The sequence below is a fragment of the Myotis davidii genome, unplaced genomic scaffold (genome assembly GCF_000327345.1).
Source record: "Myotis davidii unplaced genomic scaffold, ASM32734v1 scaffold247, whole genome shotgun sequence".
Lineage (NCBI taxonomy): Eukaryota > Metazoa > Chordata > Mammalia > Chiroptera > Vespertilionidae > Myotis > Myotis davidii.
The window spans coordinates 3,018,193-3,034,768 of record NW_006299593.1 but is presented as its reverse complement, the minus strand read 5'-3'; the positions used below and the strand labels follow the sequence as shown (position 1 = coordinate 3,034,768).

Here is a 16,576-nt window from a genome sequence, read left to right as displayed (position 1 = left end):
CATTCTGGCCTGATCTGTTCTTCAAACTCATCCATCCTCCAAGCTCTGACTGTATTTCCTCCTAATCAATCAACCTGCTCCTTAGAGGGCCTTCTCTTCCCAATCTGACCCCATGGTTGACAATCTGGACTTCTCCTTTGATTCCTTTACACCTGTGGCCTCCCATCACATCCATTCAACCGTGAATCAATACAAAATCCACCTATTTTGCTCATAACCCAAGTCTCCTGCGTTCTACCAGAAAAAAAAAAATCAAACAGCCTTGCAAAATTGCATCAATTCATAGTCTTTATCCTGGCCTGGGTCCTTTACTTGTCCTTGGATAGCTCCGAATCCCAAACCTCTCAACAACTAACCCAAACTTTCAAGATTCTCTTCAGCCCCATACTCACCATTACCTTCAGCAGAATACCTTGCCTCCTTATTCCAGAAAACTGAAGGCATCTGCCATTACTACTTTCAAATTTCTATGTCCCCACACACCCCCAGCCTTCCCAGCACAAACCTATCTATATCCACACTGATCCATTTATCTCCTCCTGTCTCAAGAGTGAAATTTCCTCCTTATCCAACGACCAGTCTTGACCCCATTCATTCATTGACCTATTTCATCAACAAATAGTTACTGCTTACTCTGTGGCAGCTATGATTCTAGGCCTGTGAATAAAACAGACAAGCTCAGAAAGTTTACATTCTAAAGAAGGGAGACAACAAACACAATAAGTAAATTATAGAGCATATAAAGGCAGGAAAGAGAAATAAGGAGAGCTGGTAGAAGGGAGGGGTTGAAATTTCTAATAAAATGGCCAGAAGGACTCTCTGAGAAGGTGAAATTTAAGCAAAATAGGTGAGGAAGAGCAAGCTTTGGGGCTACCTAGAGGAAGAGTATTGCAGGCAAGGGAACAGTAAGTACAAAACCCTGAGGGGGAGGCATGAACTCACCCTGCTTTAAGGAACCACAGGAAGCCAGTATGGATAGAGTGCAATAACCAAAGAGGAGAGTAATAAACTAGAGAAGAAATAACTGTGGGCCAGAGCACGGCACTTTCTATGCCCACATCAGGACTTACTTTCAGTGAGATGCGGAGTCACTACTGAGGTTCTGAGCAGAGGAGTAACATGGATTGATGTGCATTTTAAAGATCATTCTGGCTTTTGTGTTGAGAGGAGGCTGAGGAGGTACAGGTGGAAGAAATGGCTCGTATAATCCTGGCCAACAATAGTGTGACCCAGGGAGACAATGGTAGAGGAAGTTAGAAATGGTTGTAATTTGGGTGTAGTATAAATGCAGAGCAATCAGGATTTTTTGATAAACTAGATGACAGGTAAAGGTTATTGGCCTGAGAATATAGAAGGACCCAATTAAATGACTGGAGGAAAGGTTTTTGACCTGAGTAACTATTACAATTCATCTCCCTCAGTCTCCTCTGGAACCTCACTCAATTAAGGAAACTACCCTCACTCCTGTTTTAATATTTCTATCTCTATCTCTATCTTTATCTCTTTTACCTTCTCCTTGTGCCCCTGTATCAGCCGATTAATATGCTCAAGCATCTCTTGATCTAGCTGCCACACTACCTCTCCTTTTCTCCTTATTTTCACTTCTCAAAGAAATAATCTAGATTTGCTGCTCCCACTCATCAACTCACCATTCTTCTGAAAATGCTCTGGCAGAGGCCAATGCCACCCCAATGCCCAATCCAGATGTTTTCCAGGTTTTGGTTTTTGGTTTTTTTTTTAATTTTATTTTTTAATATGTTTTAGAGGAAGGGAGGGGATAGAGAGTTAGAAACATCAGTGAGAGAGAAACATCGGATCAACTGCCTCCTGCATGCCCCGACTGGGCATGTGCCCGCAACCAAGGTACATGCCCTTGACCCGAATCGAACCTGGGACCCTTGAGTCTGCAGGCCGACTCTCTATCCACCGAGCCAAACCGGTTAGGGCTGTTTTGTTTTTCAAAGAGAGGAAGGGAGAGGGAGAGAGAGATAGAAACATCAATGATGACAGAGAATCATTGGTCAGCTGCCTCCTGCCCTCCCCTGACTGGGGATTGAGTCCGCAACCTCGGCATGTGCCCTGACCTGGAATTGAACCATGACCTCCTGGTTCATGGGTCAAGGCTCAACCACTGAGCAATACCAGCTGGGCTGTTTTTGTTTTTATCCTACTTTATGAAATGACCACTCTGGAGCAGCTGATCTACTTCCTTACTCCAACTTAGTCCCATGTGTGCAAGACACTGCAGTTTGTTGACTATCTTCGCGCCTCTCTGGATAGTCTTTCTCTGTCTTTTAAGGGCTCTCCTTACTAAGCTATCCCTTCAATGTTACTAAATCTCAATTCCACTCTCAGTCCATTGCTCTTCTTACTCTTGACTCTTCAAACTTGAGTACAAGTATCTCTGCATGAACAGCTTCAAATAAATCAATTTCATAATATTTAACTTCCCTAGGTATTCTTTCCTAAAAATAATCTGTCTACGTTCCTCAAAGCCCTTATTCCACTTTACCATAAATAGATAACTTTTTAAAAGGTACACCCTTCACCCAATTCTCACTGTGGTACATACCCTAGAGTGTGAAAAACACCAGAGCTCTGTGTATAAACCCACAGGATTTCCTGTATTTGTCTGACACATACATTTCTGTAAGGATGAAGGATGGTGTTATATGCTTCATCACAGAAATGTGATATATTTGCCCATGTAGGATGTTCTTAATTCAGGTATACAGTACAATAAGATGGTAGGAGTAAAGGCAATTTAACAGACCCCAAATGAGATGAGCAGAAGCAGAGATCCAGTGGAGACCCAGCAGTCAACCCACAGAATTATGTAATAAATCGTTCTTGTTTTAAGCCATTGAGTCATAGGGCAGCAAAAGATAACCTAAACACACTACAAACAGCATATTAAACTCATTATCTTCCCTCATTACAACTGTCTTCTCTCTTTCAATCTTTCTTCTCTTCTTGAATAATACAGCTCACTTAGTGTCACTGCTATCTCATGTACCCAGGCACTCAAACTAGAAACCTGTTATCACTCTTGATTCCAGACTCTTATTCAACCTCTAAAGTCCAGTAAAGGACCAAATCCCGATGATATGACCTCCTAAATATTCGTCTGTGCTCTTCTCTCTCTGATTACCACTCTGCCAGTCAGATCCTCACTGTCTTTAACCTGGATCATGGTAACATCCTCCTAAATGCTCTAGACTCAGCTCCTTAATGTCATCCTCCACAAATCTAACTAACTAAACTGCAAATGTGGCCATACCATCTCCCTCTTAAAACTCTATATGGCTTCCTTATTGCTTAAAGAGAAGCTGCAGGCTCACAGGGTCTCTGTGATCTAGGCTCTGAATTTCTCCTTGGACCTTACAAAGTATGATGCAAACAAAAATCATAAAGGAAAAGCTGACATATTTGATTGCATAAAAATTAAAAATATCTGACTGGTCAGTGTGGCTCAGTAATTGTCGACCTATGAACCACAGGTCGATTCCTGGTCAGGGCACATGCCTGAGTTGCGGGCTTGATCCCAGTCAGGGCTATACAGGAAGCAGCCAATCAATGATTCTCTCTCATCATTGATGTTTCTACCTCTCTTTTCCTCTCCCTCCCTCTCTAAAATCAATAAAAATATTTTTTTTAAATTAAAAATATCTGCAAAACCCCAACTTAATAAGGTAATGACAAATTAGGAGGAAATATGCTATATAGAGATTAAGACCTTCAATATGTAAAGAACATCTATGAATCATTAAAAAAGATGAATGCCCTAACAGGAATATGAGCAAATAAACATAAACAAAGAATTCACCATAGAAGAAATATAAAAGATAGATATATAGAGAGAAAGAGGGAAGAAAGAAGAAAGAAAGAACAAACTAACGAACAAATCCAATCTCATAAACAAGAAACACTCTGGTGGAAGTATATATTGGTTTAATCTTTCTGGAGGCTATTTGTAGCATGTATCAAAAGCTAAAATATGTATATGTTTTGATCCAAACATTTCACATTCAGAAATTTATTCTAAGGAATAGAACAAGCTCTCAAAGACTTAAAAAATACATGTGGTTGTTTTGTAATAACCATAAATAACCCAAATGTCTAGCCCTGGCAGATGGCTGAGTTGGTTGGAGCGATGGCCATACACCAAAAAGGTTGCAGATTGGATCCCTGGACAGGAAACATATGGGAGGCAACCAAAATATGTTTCTCTCTCATCATTAGTGTTTCTATCTCTCTCTTCATCTCCCTTCCTCTCTGAAAGCAATAAAAATATATTTTAAAAATAATGATAATAATAATAAATATCAAATGGTAACTCATTACCTCTCAGAACTCAACCTTTCGAAAACATGAGTATAAAAAACTCTTACCTGTCACAGCAGCTCATGTACTTTAATCATAGACAAGACCCCCAAACTGTCACTAAGCCTCTTTATTATTAACCACAGTTCTAACAAAACTTAGGCATCTAGTTTCAAATCCACAGATTAAAAGAGGCAAATTAGAGAAGCACTAATTCAGGAAGGCACATGGGCAGCAGCAGGAAGTGACAGCTGACATTCTCATAAGAAAGGAACCAGAAGACACTATAAAACACAAACATGAAATTCAAAAAGCATAGTAACTCGGGCCATTTTATTCAGGAGCAAACTGCCTTACCCATATCAAGCACACATCCTATTCACTCTATAACAAAATGACATTTTAATAACAATGAATTTGAGAAATAAAAGAGCAGTAAGATATTAGAACTGGAAAGAGACTTCACCATCATCTACTCCTCATTTTACAGATGGAACCTAATGGTCAAAGTTGGGAAGCAATTTGTCCAGAGGACAGAGCATGGTGATCAAGAACAGATTCAGATCAGGAGTACTTTCCACCTATATTATGCTGCCTCTGTAGCTTTTAATCTAGAAAACAGAAAATATATTCTGTATTTAAAAAAAAAAACCACAACCCCTATCCAAAATAGTATATATTTCAAAATTGATTAAACCTCATGGGTCAGAAAAACCTCTTTCCATGATGAGTCATATCAAACGGTCTCTCCATATGACCAAGCCATTCTGTCAGTTCTTCTCTCCTTAAACTTAAGGAACTCCTTCACATCCTTCACTATACTCTTTAAACCCCCAATTCAACTCCCAGCCTGCAGTATTCAATAGAAAACAGAAGCCATGAAGCAAGAACTCTCTCTACTTACCAAACCCCATCAATTTCTTTTTTGTAGCCATTCTTGCTCCTCTTTCTTCCAGGTCAGTTAATAAAGTGATCTTTCTCCTGTCCAAAGTCATATCCTCCACCTGAGCTCATGATCCCATCCATCACCTGCCATCACCTCCTCAGCACTATTCCATCAAGAATGCCCCCCCTCCCCCGTACTGTATCTCTAAACTCCTCCTCTCTGCTTAATGTACTCAATATTCCACCATTAAAAATAATAAATTCCTCCCTGACTCAGTGTTCACCCCACTTCCCATTCACTCATTTCACTGTTACCTGGACTTCGCTCCATTGCTTCACTTACACACTGCTCTAACAAAAGTCATGAATAATCTCTATATTTCCAAATCCAATAACCCTTTCTAACTTTTAACCCTCCCCTAGTATCCACACCCTCCCTTTTTTCTTTTTCTTTTTTTCTGATGCAAAAGGAAAGAGGTTTATTCAGGTGCCATGACCTAGGAGATGGTGGATTCCCATCTCAAAGACCATCCATACCTTCCTTCCTTTAAATCTATTTAATATTCATTTTCATCATCCCCTCTCTCCTGATTCTGCATGTATGTCTTCTTCATTCCTTCTGTCTTCTTCATGTGCTCATTCATTCCTTCAACTGGTTTTCACTGAGCTCCTCAAATGTGCCAGGCACTACACTAGATACTAAGGATATAGCAATAAAGTAAATCAAGGTCTCTGCTTTTATGGAGGTGAAATTCTAGTAGAGAGAGATAAACAATAAGATGAAAACCAGTTGACATATGCTAACTGGCAAAATAAAACACTACGGATTCCTTATATTGGATAGTCAAGGAAGGCTTTTCTGAGGTGAGATTTAAGTAAGAATCTGAACAGGGAGAAACAGGTGCCATTTTATAGTCTAAGAGCTACATTCAGTGATCAATTTTAGACACCACTTCTACAGATTCAACTTATGACTGAGCTGCAAGAGCCATATGGGTGAGCCTTTTAAAAACCATATCCACCTTGCCCTGGCTGGCACTGTCCAAGTCCTCACACTGAAGGGTCATGGGTTTGATTCCATGTCAGGGACATACAGGAGTTTCAGGTTCGACCTCAGCCCTGGTCAGGGCACATGTGGGAGGCAACCAATTGATGTGAGATTGATGTTTCTCTCTCTACCTCTCTCCCTCCCTTTCACTCTCTCTAAAAATCAATGGGGAAAAAATATCCTCGAATGAGGATTAACAAAACAAAACATATCCTCCTTGATAAATTAAAAGTCTCATGTCCTCTCCCCACCCCACCTCCTTTACATGCCTCCTAAGAGGGTATACCAGCGCTCTCCATCCTCGTTGAGGTTCTCTCCTTTCCAGGCTGGACCTGAGTTTTGTCTGTGCTTTTCAATTTATATATTCCTCCTCCTATCTATTCCCCCTGCTCCCATGCTCACTATCCCAAATACATGTTGAGAATCACTGCCCTAATTTCCTGTGGGTCAACAACCATCACAAGCTAGAAAATATTTGAATTTTTGATACCTGACCTAATAATTTCCTTCATCTTCACAATACAGCATTTAAATCACTTTAGAATTCCTTTATATAGTTAATTGTACCTTATATCTCTATTTTCGAGATTTATAGTATTAGGTTCCCATAATTGAATCCAATCAATAAAGAGAAATTTACATGTTTTTCTGGAAGGTGTTCCACTTAGCTTTGAATTTTGTTATTTTCAATTTTACCAAAAACTTAGAAGATTCGATAGTTATTATGATTGTAACAGTGTCCCAAACATAAATCTACTATATTATTGAAATAGGGATAAGAGATGCCTGTAGGTTTCAAATCTGTCTGGTCTCTACTGTCTGGTCAGTGAATCTGAATTAGTACTGATTTAATGTATTATTCATTCATTAATTTATTCTCCAGTACCCATTGTTACATTGTTCAAATTTAAGAGGCCTGAACTGGATACAAAATAAATCTAAGGTCCACACCCTGCCCCTAAGAACCAATGATCTAACCTTAGAAAGTAGATACAAATGAAATAGCTAAATAGCAAAAAAAACCTTTGAGATTATGGGCCCAAAACAGTCAACATAGCCAAGCAAGAATGACAGGAATCCAAAGGACAAGAGGATAAATGGATCACTTTGGCAGGTGTGGTGATACTGTGGTTAGGCAGGACAAAGGTTAGGTGGGATAAAGATAGGTGGGTGGGGAAAGAGAGCGTATCCCACGTGCAGGGAACAATATGAGTAAAGCATTGGAAAGAACTAAACACATGGTACATGGGTGACGAGGAGGGCACCGGCCTGAATGAAGCAGAAGACCTGTGTTAGAGCACCAGGATTTGAAGATGGAAAGGCAGCTGGGGTCAGATATTCCTCAGGGACAGAGACACCCATCATAACGAATAGCAACTTGATAGGTTGGGGATGGCTTTCAAGCAGGAAAAAAAAATCAAACCACAATACCTATCTGAGATTCTTCTCCTTATTCCTCATTCTGGTTTTATGAATATTAGATACATAGATAGATAGATAGATAGATAGATAGCCTCTGATATTTATATCCAAGACTCCAGCTTCTCCAGTTTATACACACAGCAAAACAAATACTGCCTGATAAAAACAAAATTCACGCACCCAAATATTAAGAGTTATCATTTACAGACTGCTAACTATATGCTAGACACTATGCTAAGTGCTTTGCATAATTTCATCTAATCCTTACAACTACCCCCAGTTATTACCCGCATTTTATAAATGAGAAACCTGGGTCTTAGTAAGTTGCCAACATCACAGGGACAGGTCCAGGATTCAAGCCATGGGCTGCCTACCTCCAATTCTCATGCTTTTAAAGCACCACACTCGGTGCTAACTTTGAAAGTCTTCTCCGAAGGAGAACATCATAGTGCTCCCTTCATTCCAGGGGAAGAAAGACAGTACTGCATATCAGGTTTCCCCCAATCATTTCCAAGTTACACCTTCTGCTCAAACCAAGAGTCCTTCCATTGCCAAAAGGCCAGGTACAATTATTTCTTCCAACACTTCCCACCACGTCACCACCAAGATTCCCAGACTTCTAAAAATAGTAGAGGACAAACAAAGATCTGAAGAACAGGGTGGACTACCAAACCAGTAAGATAATCAGCACTTCCTGAACCAACAAGATTCACTAAGCAGGGAAAAATATGAGTCAAAGGTACAAGCTGGAATCCTGCCACCTCTGTAAATGTAGCTCAGGTCCCAATCCTTCAAGAAGAGCCCAACTGATAGGAAGAAAGTGTAATTTATCAAGGGTAATAAAGTCTCCATTTTGTTCACAAATTCATGCTCAGTACCAGAGGCACAATAGTTAATCTCTCATCCTAAAGGTCCCAGCACAAGAACCGCAAGCATCCTTAACAACAGGCAACAAACAAATTATATGGCCTTATACTGCTTTCTTCAAGATTCAAGTCCTAGATGAAAGGCATCATTATTGAAGGCCATTTTAATTACAAATGATAATTTAACATCAATGCTAGGCTTGGCCTTCTATTATAATAATATAGGGATCCATAAACTCTTTCATCCAATAATCTCTCAGCTCTTCAGAAATCATAAATAACAAAGCTTCAATTGGCATTGCTATCCATCATCTGCCAAGGTTAACTCAAGCCCAAGGAGAAAACGGGCCAACTCAAGCTCATTCACTCACAGCACACCTCAAATGAAATTCCAAATTTTTACTCTTTCAACTTTATTCCACCCTGAGGAACCCGCCCTCTGCCAAGGTGGAAGTCTCACTTATAGGACTCCTCTTTCTTAACAATTGTCTGTAACTCAACAGAACAGAGGTTGTTTAAAGTATACATAGTAGACTAAATAATAATAAAGATAACAGACTAAAAATAACAAAGAAAATAATGGAGAAAGTGGGCACAAAATGCTGTAGCCAGTGTTGCCTTAATGTGCTAATATTCGTTATTCCTGAGTGATTCAAAATCATATAGAATGAATAGGCTTTTTTGCTTTGGGTATAAACACAGAACATATGATTTATTTATGAAGGCAGTTTTGTTCCTCAAAAGAGACCAAAGATGTTGTAATACTTCCTTCAACTTTACTAAGAATATAACCTATGCAAATGTGCTGAACTCAATCTTCCCTAAAGCAAGGTTCCTCGAAGAAGGGAGTCTTAAGATTGTTAAGAGCAATCCATCTTCACAAAGTCTTTCCTAACCATTTCAGTCCTCACTGATCTCCTCCTCAATCCTTCCAGAATTGGAGACTACACCATACACCCCAACATTCCAATAGCTATTATCTTGTAAGGTGCACTTAATTTCTTGTGTGTTGATCATCATGTCAACTAGGAGGGCAGGAGTCAAGTCTTCTATTACTTCTCCATTTGTCATGGCAAGATTATTTAAATAGCCACTGGTGGCTCATATGACTACTTTATTGGACAGCACATCCCTGGACCAGTAATAGATAACCGCTATCTCAAAACATATAGCTCCCAGCAAGCAGTGCACTTTCTGCTTTTGTGTCTTTGGCCATGTTATTCTCTCTGCCTAGAATGTTCTCTCGACCTTGCCCACCTAGTAATAAATTCTTCTTTTTGAAGACATACCTGAAATATCACCTTTCTTTAGCTCTCCCTAACTACTCCTCGTCCCATAAAATTAATTGCTCCCTCATATCTATTCCCCTAGGCCTTTTACATCCTTAGAGCTATTTGCTCATGTGTCTGAAGCTCTACAATGTGAGCTTAAGGCAGAGCAATGGCTTATCATTGTATGATGTCCATCACATTAGTGAGTGCTCAATAAAAGTTACCAAATGTGGCAATGAATGAACCAACAAACCCTGACCTCCCAATGTATACTGCAGTGCTCCTTCCGCTGCACCAAAGAACGGCTCCACAAAAGTAGACTGAAAGCTACTCTTTGCTACTTCCAAGTGCTAGATGCTATTCAATAGAAAAACCACTTCTATTCTTATCGTTTGGCTCTTTCAGATACAGATGTCACAATTATTTCTTAAACAGTTCAGAAAGCACTTATCCTTTGAAGAGTACAAGATGAAGGTAGATGATGGTGTTGGTCCCCTTTCTTGTTTTGTTTTTGTTTTTGAATGGTTTGTTGTTGTGAATCCTCACCCAAGGATAATTTTCCATCGATTTTTAGAGAGAGTAGAAGGGACAGGGAGAGATAGGGAGAAACATCAATGTGAGAGACACACACATCGATTGGTTGCCTACCACTGACCCAGGCTGGGGATCAAGCCTGCAACCCAGGTGCATGCCCTGGATCAAAATCGAACCCACTACCCTTTAAGTCTGTGGGCCGAACCAGCTAGGGCAGTCCCCTCTCTTAAGTGTCAATTTCAAATACTACAAGTTCAAATGACTGCAGTAATATTTTTTCATATGCACCTTATTAATATTTATCAAGCTTCTTCTAGGTACTCTACATGCAGTCTCAGCTATTGAGGTACAAGTGTATGCCTCCCCCCATATCCTCCCACTCAAAACCCATGTGAAACTGTTTCTCTATTATCTCTCATTAAATGAGCATGACTTTGTTAGAAAGACCAAAGGAAAGACTCTGACCAAGCAATTGCTTATTCTGGATTTCACTTATGAATTCTAGATTTGGCTATATTTAGCAAAGCTGTAACTGTCATCATGCCTGAAGCCAGGAAGAAGACACCATTCACAAACCACCCCCTGAAAATCTGCAGTTGCCACTAAAAAAACCAGACTCCCCAGCAAGGCAAAGACATCTGAAGTGGGAAGGATTAAATTGGTGTTTTCGTCACGAGAAGGCCTCAGATGCTTCTAACTAACCTCTCTGCCTGGAACTGAAGCTCTCCAGAACCTTATTTCCTTTTCTTCTCTCTCCAACATACCTTCTGCTCTGGTCAAACATTGTCATTTTCCCCCCTGACAACTCCTTTCTGAAACAGTGGTCATCTCACTCCCCGGCCTGCTTCTGCTTCAATCTTCTGCTTTTCTTTGAACCTTCAGGACCACTCCTTGCCCCACAATTAGATGAGGCCCAGAGGAGAACAGTGCATACTAGATACCTATTCAATAGTTACTCAAAAGACCCAGGGCCACTGGAGAAAGCAAGCAGCAAGCACAGCCAGGGAATTGTAAAAAAAAAGTTTCTTTCTACCATTCCATGTCCTTCTTCCCTTGACTCTAGAAGGGAAACTTGTACTGACCAAAATTATAACACTAGTCAGTATTCCAGGAAATCATACCCTTTCACCATTGCACACTTTTGCATATGTTATTCTCTCTGCTTGCAAGACCTCAGTAACCCTCATCTGGAACATCTTCTGGGCAATTTCCATGTTCAAATTACACTCACCTATAAATCCTCAACCCCAAGCCATTTCTCTTTATCATCTCTTAACATCTTTTTACCCCCTAATATCCACCAAAGGCCATGCTAAATGCTGGACATTTACCTTAGGGTTATTTGTTGGTCTATGAGCTCCGTAAGAGCTGAGCCTAAGTCTCATTCATCATACAGCTCTGGAACCTAATACAGTGCCTGCCACAAGGAAGGCACTAAGGAATGTACACTAAATGAATACATGCATGCAATATATTGACACCGCCAACATGTTATAAATATATGCCATGTATGTATCTATGTACTAGTATGCTTAATTTTCTTTAGGTGGTTTCACACACATTTTAAAAACTCAGTACCTTGCACTGTAGGTAGGAGAAATTGTCAAAGTTTACTGATTTGGAGACTTACTCAGTAATTCTCATTAGCCCTAAACCTGGGTTCCTTTAATGTAGGTGAGAAACTGTTCTGAAGAGCCATCTTGGCCACCTTATATAGAACTAAAGCATTCTGGAATGTTGTTGTGGACACAGGAGGTACTCAACAAACATTTATTTATGGTTTAAAGCTTAGATATAAGGCCTCATATAGCTAAGGAGGTGTGGATAAAAGCACAGCTTCTCATTTCTTCGTTAAGCATTGTTCCAATTTTCATTAAGCTCATTCTGGAAACTTAAACCAAATATTCCCTTGACATCACATGCCCATTACATCAGTCATGATCTCACATCTCGTTGTGGCATCTTTGCTGAGGAAGCTAGAAAGAAAATATCCTCCCCAAAACCCATCCTAGAGATAACCAAATCCCTCTGAACTCATGACTTAGATAAATTCCCAAGAAATTATCTTCAGTTCCCAAGATAAATAAGCCCCCACTAGACTAGTTAGTGCAACTAGGCAAGCGGGGCTGCTGCAGCTGATGGAGAGATGACAGGCCAGGCATTCTCCTGCCTGCCTCTAACACAACGGTTCTCAACCTGTGGGTCACGACCCCTTTGGGGGTCAAACGACCCTTTCACAGGGGTCGCCTAAGACCATCGGAAAACACATATATAATTACATATTGTTTTTGTGATTAATCATATGCTTTATGTTCAATTTGTAACAATGAAAATACATCCTGCATATCAGATATTTACATGATGATTTATAACAGTAGCAAAATTACAGTTATGACGTAGCAACGAAAATAATTTTATGGTTGGGGGTCACCACAACATGAGGAACTGTATTAAAGGGTCGCGGCATTAGGAAGGTTGAGAACCACTGCTCCAACACACCCTCCTTGGGGTGCTTGCAATTCCTTACTATAAGGCATAGACCAGTACTGACCCACATTAGGGGAAAAGGGATGATCAGTGGGATGTGGTGGTAATAAGTCCCTGAACTTCCTAACCACTGCCCTGGACACTTGATGCACAACTCTCATCAACCTCAGACAATTCTGGCTGGTCTGGTGTCCAGGTCAGCACTTGATATCTCAAACAGAAGAGGGTCCAGGAATGAGTATGGCTACCCAAAACATCTGTTGACCCTTTGAGGAGCTAACTGCAAAGTACACCTGATTCTGTCCACCCACAATGGGGGGGGGGGGGGCGGGTAATTCCTGAAGACTGCTTTAGCCAAACTAGCCTTCACATTGCCACCCCCAACCCCCTTTATGATGCAATGTTGCTGGTAATTAGAGGCTACCATTTATTGAACACCTGGGGGAAAAGAAGTTAAATAATTTACATACAATGCCTCATGTAATCTTCAAGACCACTTCATAGGACAGTGGTTATCAAACTTTAGCTTGCATCAGAATCACTACAGGAACTTGTTAAATCCCTACACTCATGGCTTATGGAGTGGGCCTGAGAATTTGCATTTCTTATAAGCTCCCAGGTAATGCTAACACTCTTGACCCAGGCTCCATGCTTTAAGAACTGCCCATAGGCAAACAGAGATTCAAGAGAGGTTTAAACGTCTTATCCAAGGTTTCACGCCAGTAAAGAACACATCCAGAATTTGAACCTAGATATGCCTGACTCTACAGTGCTGGTAACTAAACTATGGTATGTGTGAATGTTTGCCTTGTGTTCCCAAATTCACTGACAGCTCCTTAGAAGCAAACATTACACTTTAGATCTTCTTATATCCATACTCTCTGAATCTAGTGGTAGGTGCTACACAAATACTTTGTATACTGGCTCCCACATAGCCACATACATCTAAGAGCCACAAATTCAAACTCAATTCTAGTCAAAGAACATAAAGAGGGCAGCATTGCCAGACCTGGTTTTAAATGAGACACTCTCTCTCTTGTCACTCTGAGTCTGTGTCCATGATGTCACCACACCTGGCTAACTCCTACTCATTCTTCAGTCAGTTACTTCCTGCAGAAAACAATTCTTGGTTCTCTAAAATTGGGGGCCACCCTAAGTTTAACTCCATTCTAATTGGCTATTTTCCATCTCTCAAAGCTGGAGTTTATAAACTCCAGCATCTAGTTCTATATCACATCCCCAGAGCCTGGCACAGTGCCTGGCACATCATAGACACTCAATTGTTTGCCGAATGAACAAATGAATGAATGAATGCAGAACTGCAAGCCCTAAGTTCCACTTTAAAATATAATGCCTGATGTGCAGTTCTCAGGGATGAATTCTGGGGAGGGAAGGGCAGACTTGACAATAAAGACCAATTTTTCCTTTTCTCTTTCCCGTCACTCAGAATCTGAGAACAGGCACTGCTGAGGGTAGCACCGTCTGCAATGAGACAATATGGGAGCTGAACAAAATGCTCGTGGGTCAGCAGAGGCCATTCTGAGAGAAGGAGAGCCCTGCACCCCATCATTCCTCCCAATTTGTCTTTCACATACTCCTCCTTTCCTCCATCCCCCTGCGGTCAAGGGCTTTGGCACAGGGATGGAAGAGCCAGATCAGACTTCAGGGTGCAGATCTGGCAGCGGGCACAGAAGCATCTCCCATCCTGCACCAAAACCCACAAGGAAAGATCCAGAGGGACAGTGACTCAGGCCCCAGATTAAGTACAGCCAGAGCAGCACTGAAAATGGAAAAGAGCAACAATTTCACAAGGACGTTGTCAGACCTTTTTAAAACGGTGTTTTTAAAGTAAGGCTTCAAGCCTAACCCCAGAAAACTGGGCCCAGCTGAATCTACTGCTTAGACAAGCTGAGAGCCAAACACAGCTCCTTCCTCCTCCCAACCCACCCCTCTGCAACACTGACCCTGACAGGCATTTCCCAGGGCTGGGTTGGAACTCCTGCTTCCAGCTTAGCTTGCAAAAAGGCTCCTTCCCCAGTTAAACAGGTCCCCCACCACCACCATGTTGCAGTAACAGAGGCCTCTACCATCCCCCATCCCTTCTCAGCAGATAACACATCCTATAGCAGGTTGGCCCTATCCAATTAGTTTGAATAGCTGTGTGCCAAAGAAATTGCTGCTTTTATTAAAAATAAAAGCACACTAAGCAGGCAATGGGCTGTAAAGGGTATGAGTCTGGCATAATTATGAAGGTCGAGGTTAAGGTTACCAAAAGAGACATACAAAGATTTCCAGAAGCCTGGGGAATAAAGACATAGATTTAGATATAGATACGGAATTTACACAGCAAACACAGCAGATCTAAATAACATCTCCAATAGAGGAAAAGCAAAAATAAGATGCCCCTCTCAAATAATTCTTTAGACATTAAAAAAATAAATGTTTTTAACCTAAAACTGAAGGAAGGGCCTGCTGACTGGTCTCAAAATAACTACATTCATTGCATGTAATTTCTGTTATCTCACCTACATCCTGGGGACCTGATTACAGTTGGGTCAGGAAACCTTGTCAAACCCACCAAGAGCCTCAGCTCATGGCACTGGGAAAGTTGGGCAGAAGAGAGAGAAGGAAAAAACCCTCTCTTCAACCCTCACATCCATTATTTCAAGTTTTAGCAGGATGACAAGCCCACCACCCTCCCCTGATGTGAAGCTTCCCACTTTCACACGTAGGTTTTCTCGTCTGATCCTCATAATTCAGTGAGACAAACAAGATTTGTTTTGTCAATGTTTTAAAAAAAATAAATAAACGAAAAGGCCACTGAAGTAAACAATGTCCGGCAACCTCCCCCTACCCCCATAAACCCTGTCACTCTCAACGCTCAGTTTTAAATTTCTCAAGGGCAATGATTCACACACAGGGCTAGGGAATGAGGAAGGGAGGGTCACCTGGTAAAACCCATTCATACAGGCAACAACTGGAAAAACAGAATCTTGCTGCATCAGCGCAAGATTTTCATTGAGGCGCACGCAGTCCCACCACCGTACCTTCCGCCAACACCTCGTCCACCGTGACCTGCTGCCGCCCAATGCCAAAGACCCTGCCGATGTAGCCACTGCCCAGGCCCGACGAGCTGCCCCCTCCTCCGCTGGAGCCGGAGCCCAGGCCAGAGCCGCCCTGCTCTCGCCGGGAGTCGAAAAACTTCTTCATCTTGCGAATAGGAAGCAGTACAACAAAAACACCGACAGCTTCTGGATTTTTTTTTTCTTTTTTAAAGAAAACAAGAGATCCAAGGATTTCTTCTCGGATTTCAGCTCGGAGAGGAGCCACCCGAATCCGGCCGTGGGGGTGGGGGCTGACGGAGGATGCCTATAGGAATATGCGTGTCAATCGCGCGGCGGTCCGTCCCCTCCTCTAGAGAATGATTCGTATAAGTTTAAACCTGTGATGACAGAGGGAGAGAAAGAGGATGAATCAGTAACACACTTAAAAAGGCAACTACTGAGTCGTAGGGTCAGCACAAGCCATCATCCTGGGGAAACGCTCCGTGAATTTTCTAAACGAGAAAAACGCTGGGGCTGAAAACGCGTCCCCCACCCCCAAACCAGAGACCCTGTGCCCAAGGGCTCGGAAAAAAGGAAGGAATTCGGGCCGCCGACTCAGCCGGGCACTGCCCCCCCTGCTCCCCGGTCTCCCCGCCGCCCCGCGAGGCAGCATCCCGGCGGCACCCACTTGAGATG

At 41.6% G+C, this 16,576-nt stretch overlaps 1 protein-coding gene across 12 annotated transcripts in view; it reads right to left on the bottom strand.

Moving 5' to 3' along the window:
• Positions 1-16,529, bottom strand: part of AAK1 (AP2 associated kinase 1) — a 144,707-nt gene extending 128,178 nt beyond the window's left edge. For 4 of the 12 annotated variants that reach the window (XM_015571476.1, XM_006775317.2, XM_015571477.1 and 1 more), the window contains exon 1: positions 15,884-16,529. In XM_015571476.1, coding sequence (XP_015426962.1) covers positions 15,884-16,046 — 163 coding nt within the window. In that variant the 5' untranslated portion in view covers positions 16,047-16,529. The remainder of the gene's footprint in view (positions 1-15,883) is intronic. The other 8 variants (XM_006775322.2, XM_006775323.2, XM_006775319.2 and 5 more) reach the window with 4 other exon arrangements.
• Positions 16,530-16,576: the final 47 nt, after the last annotated feature.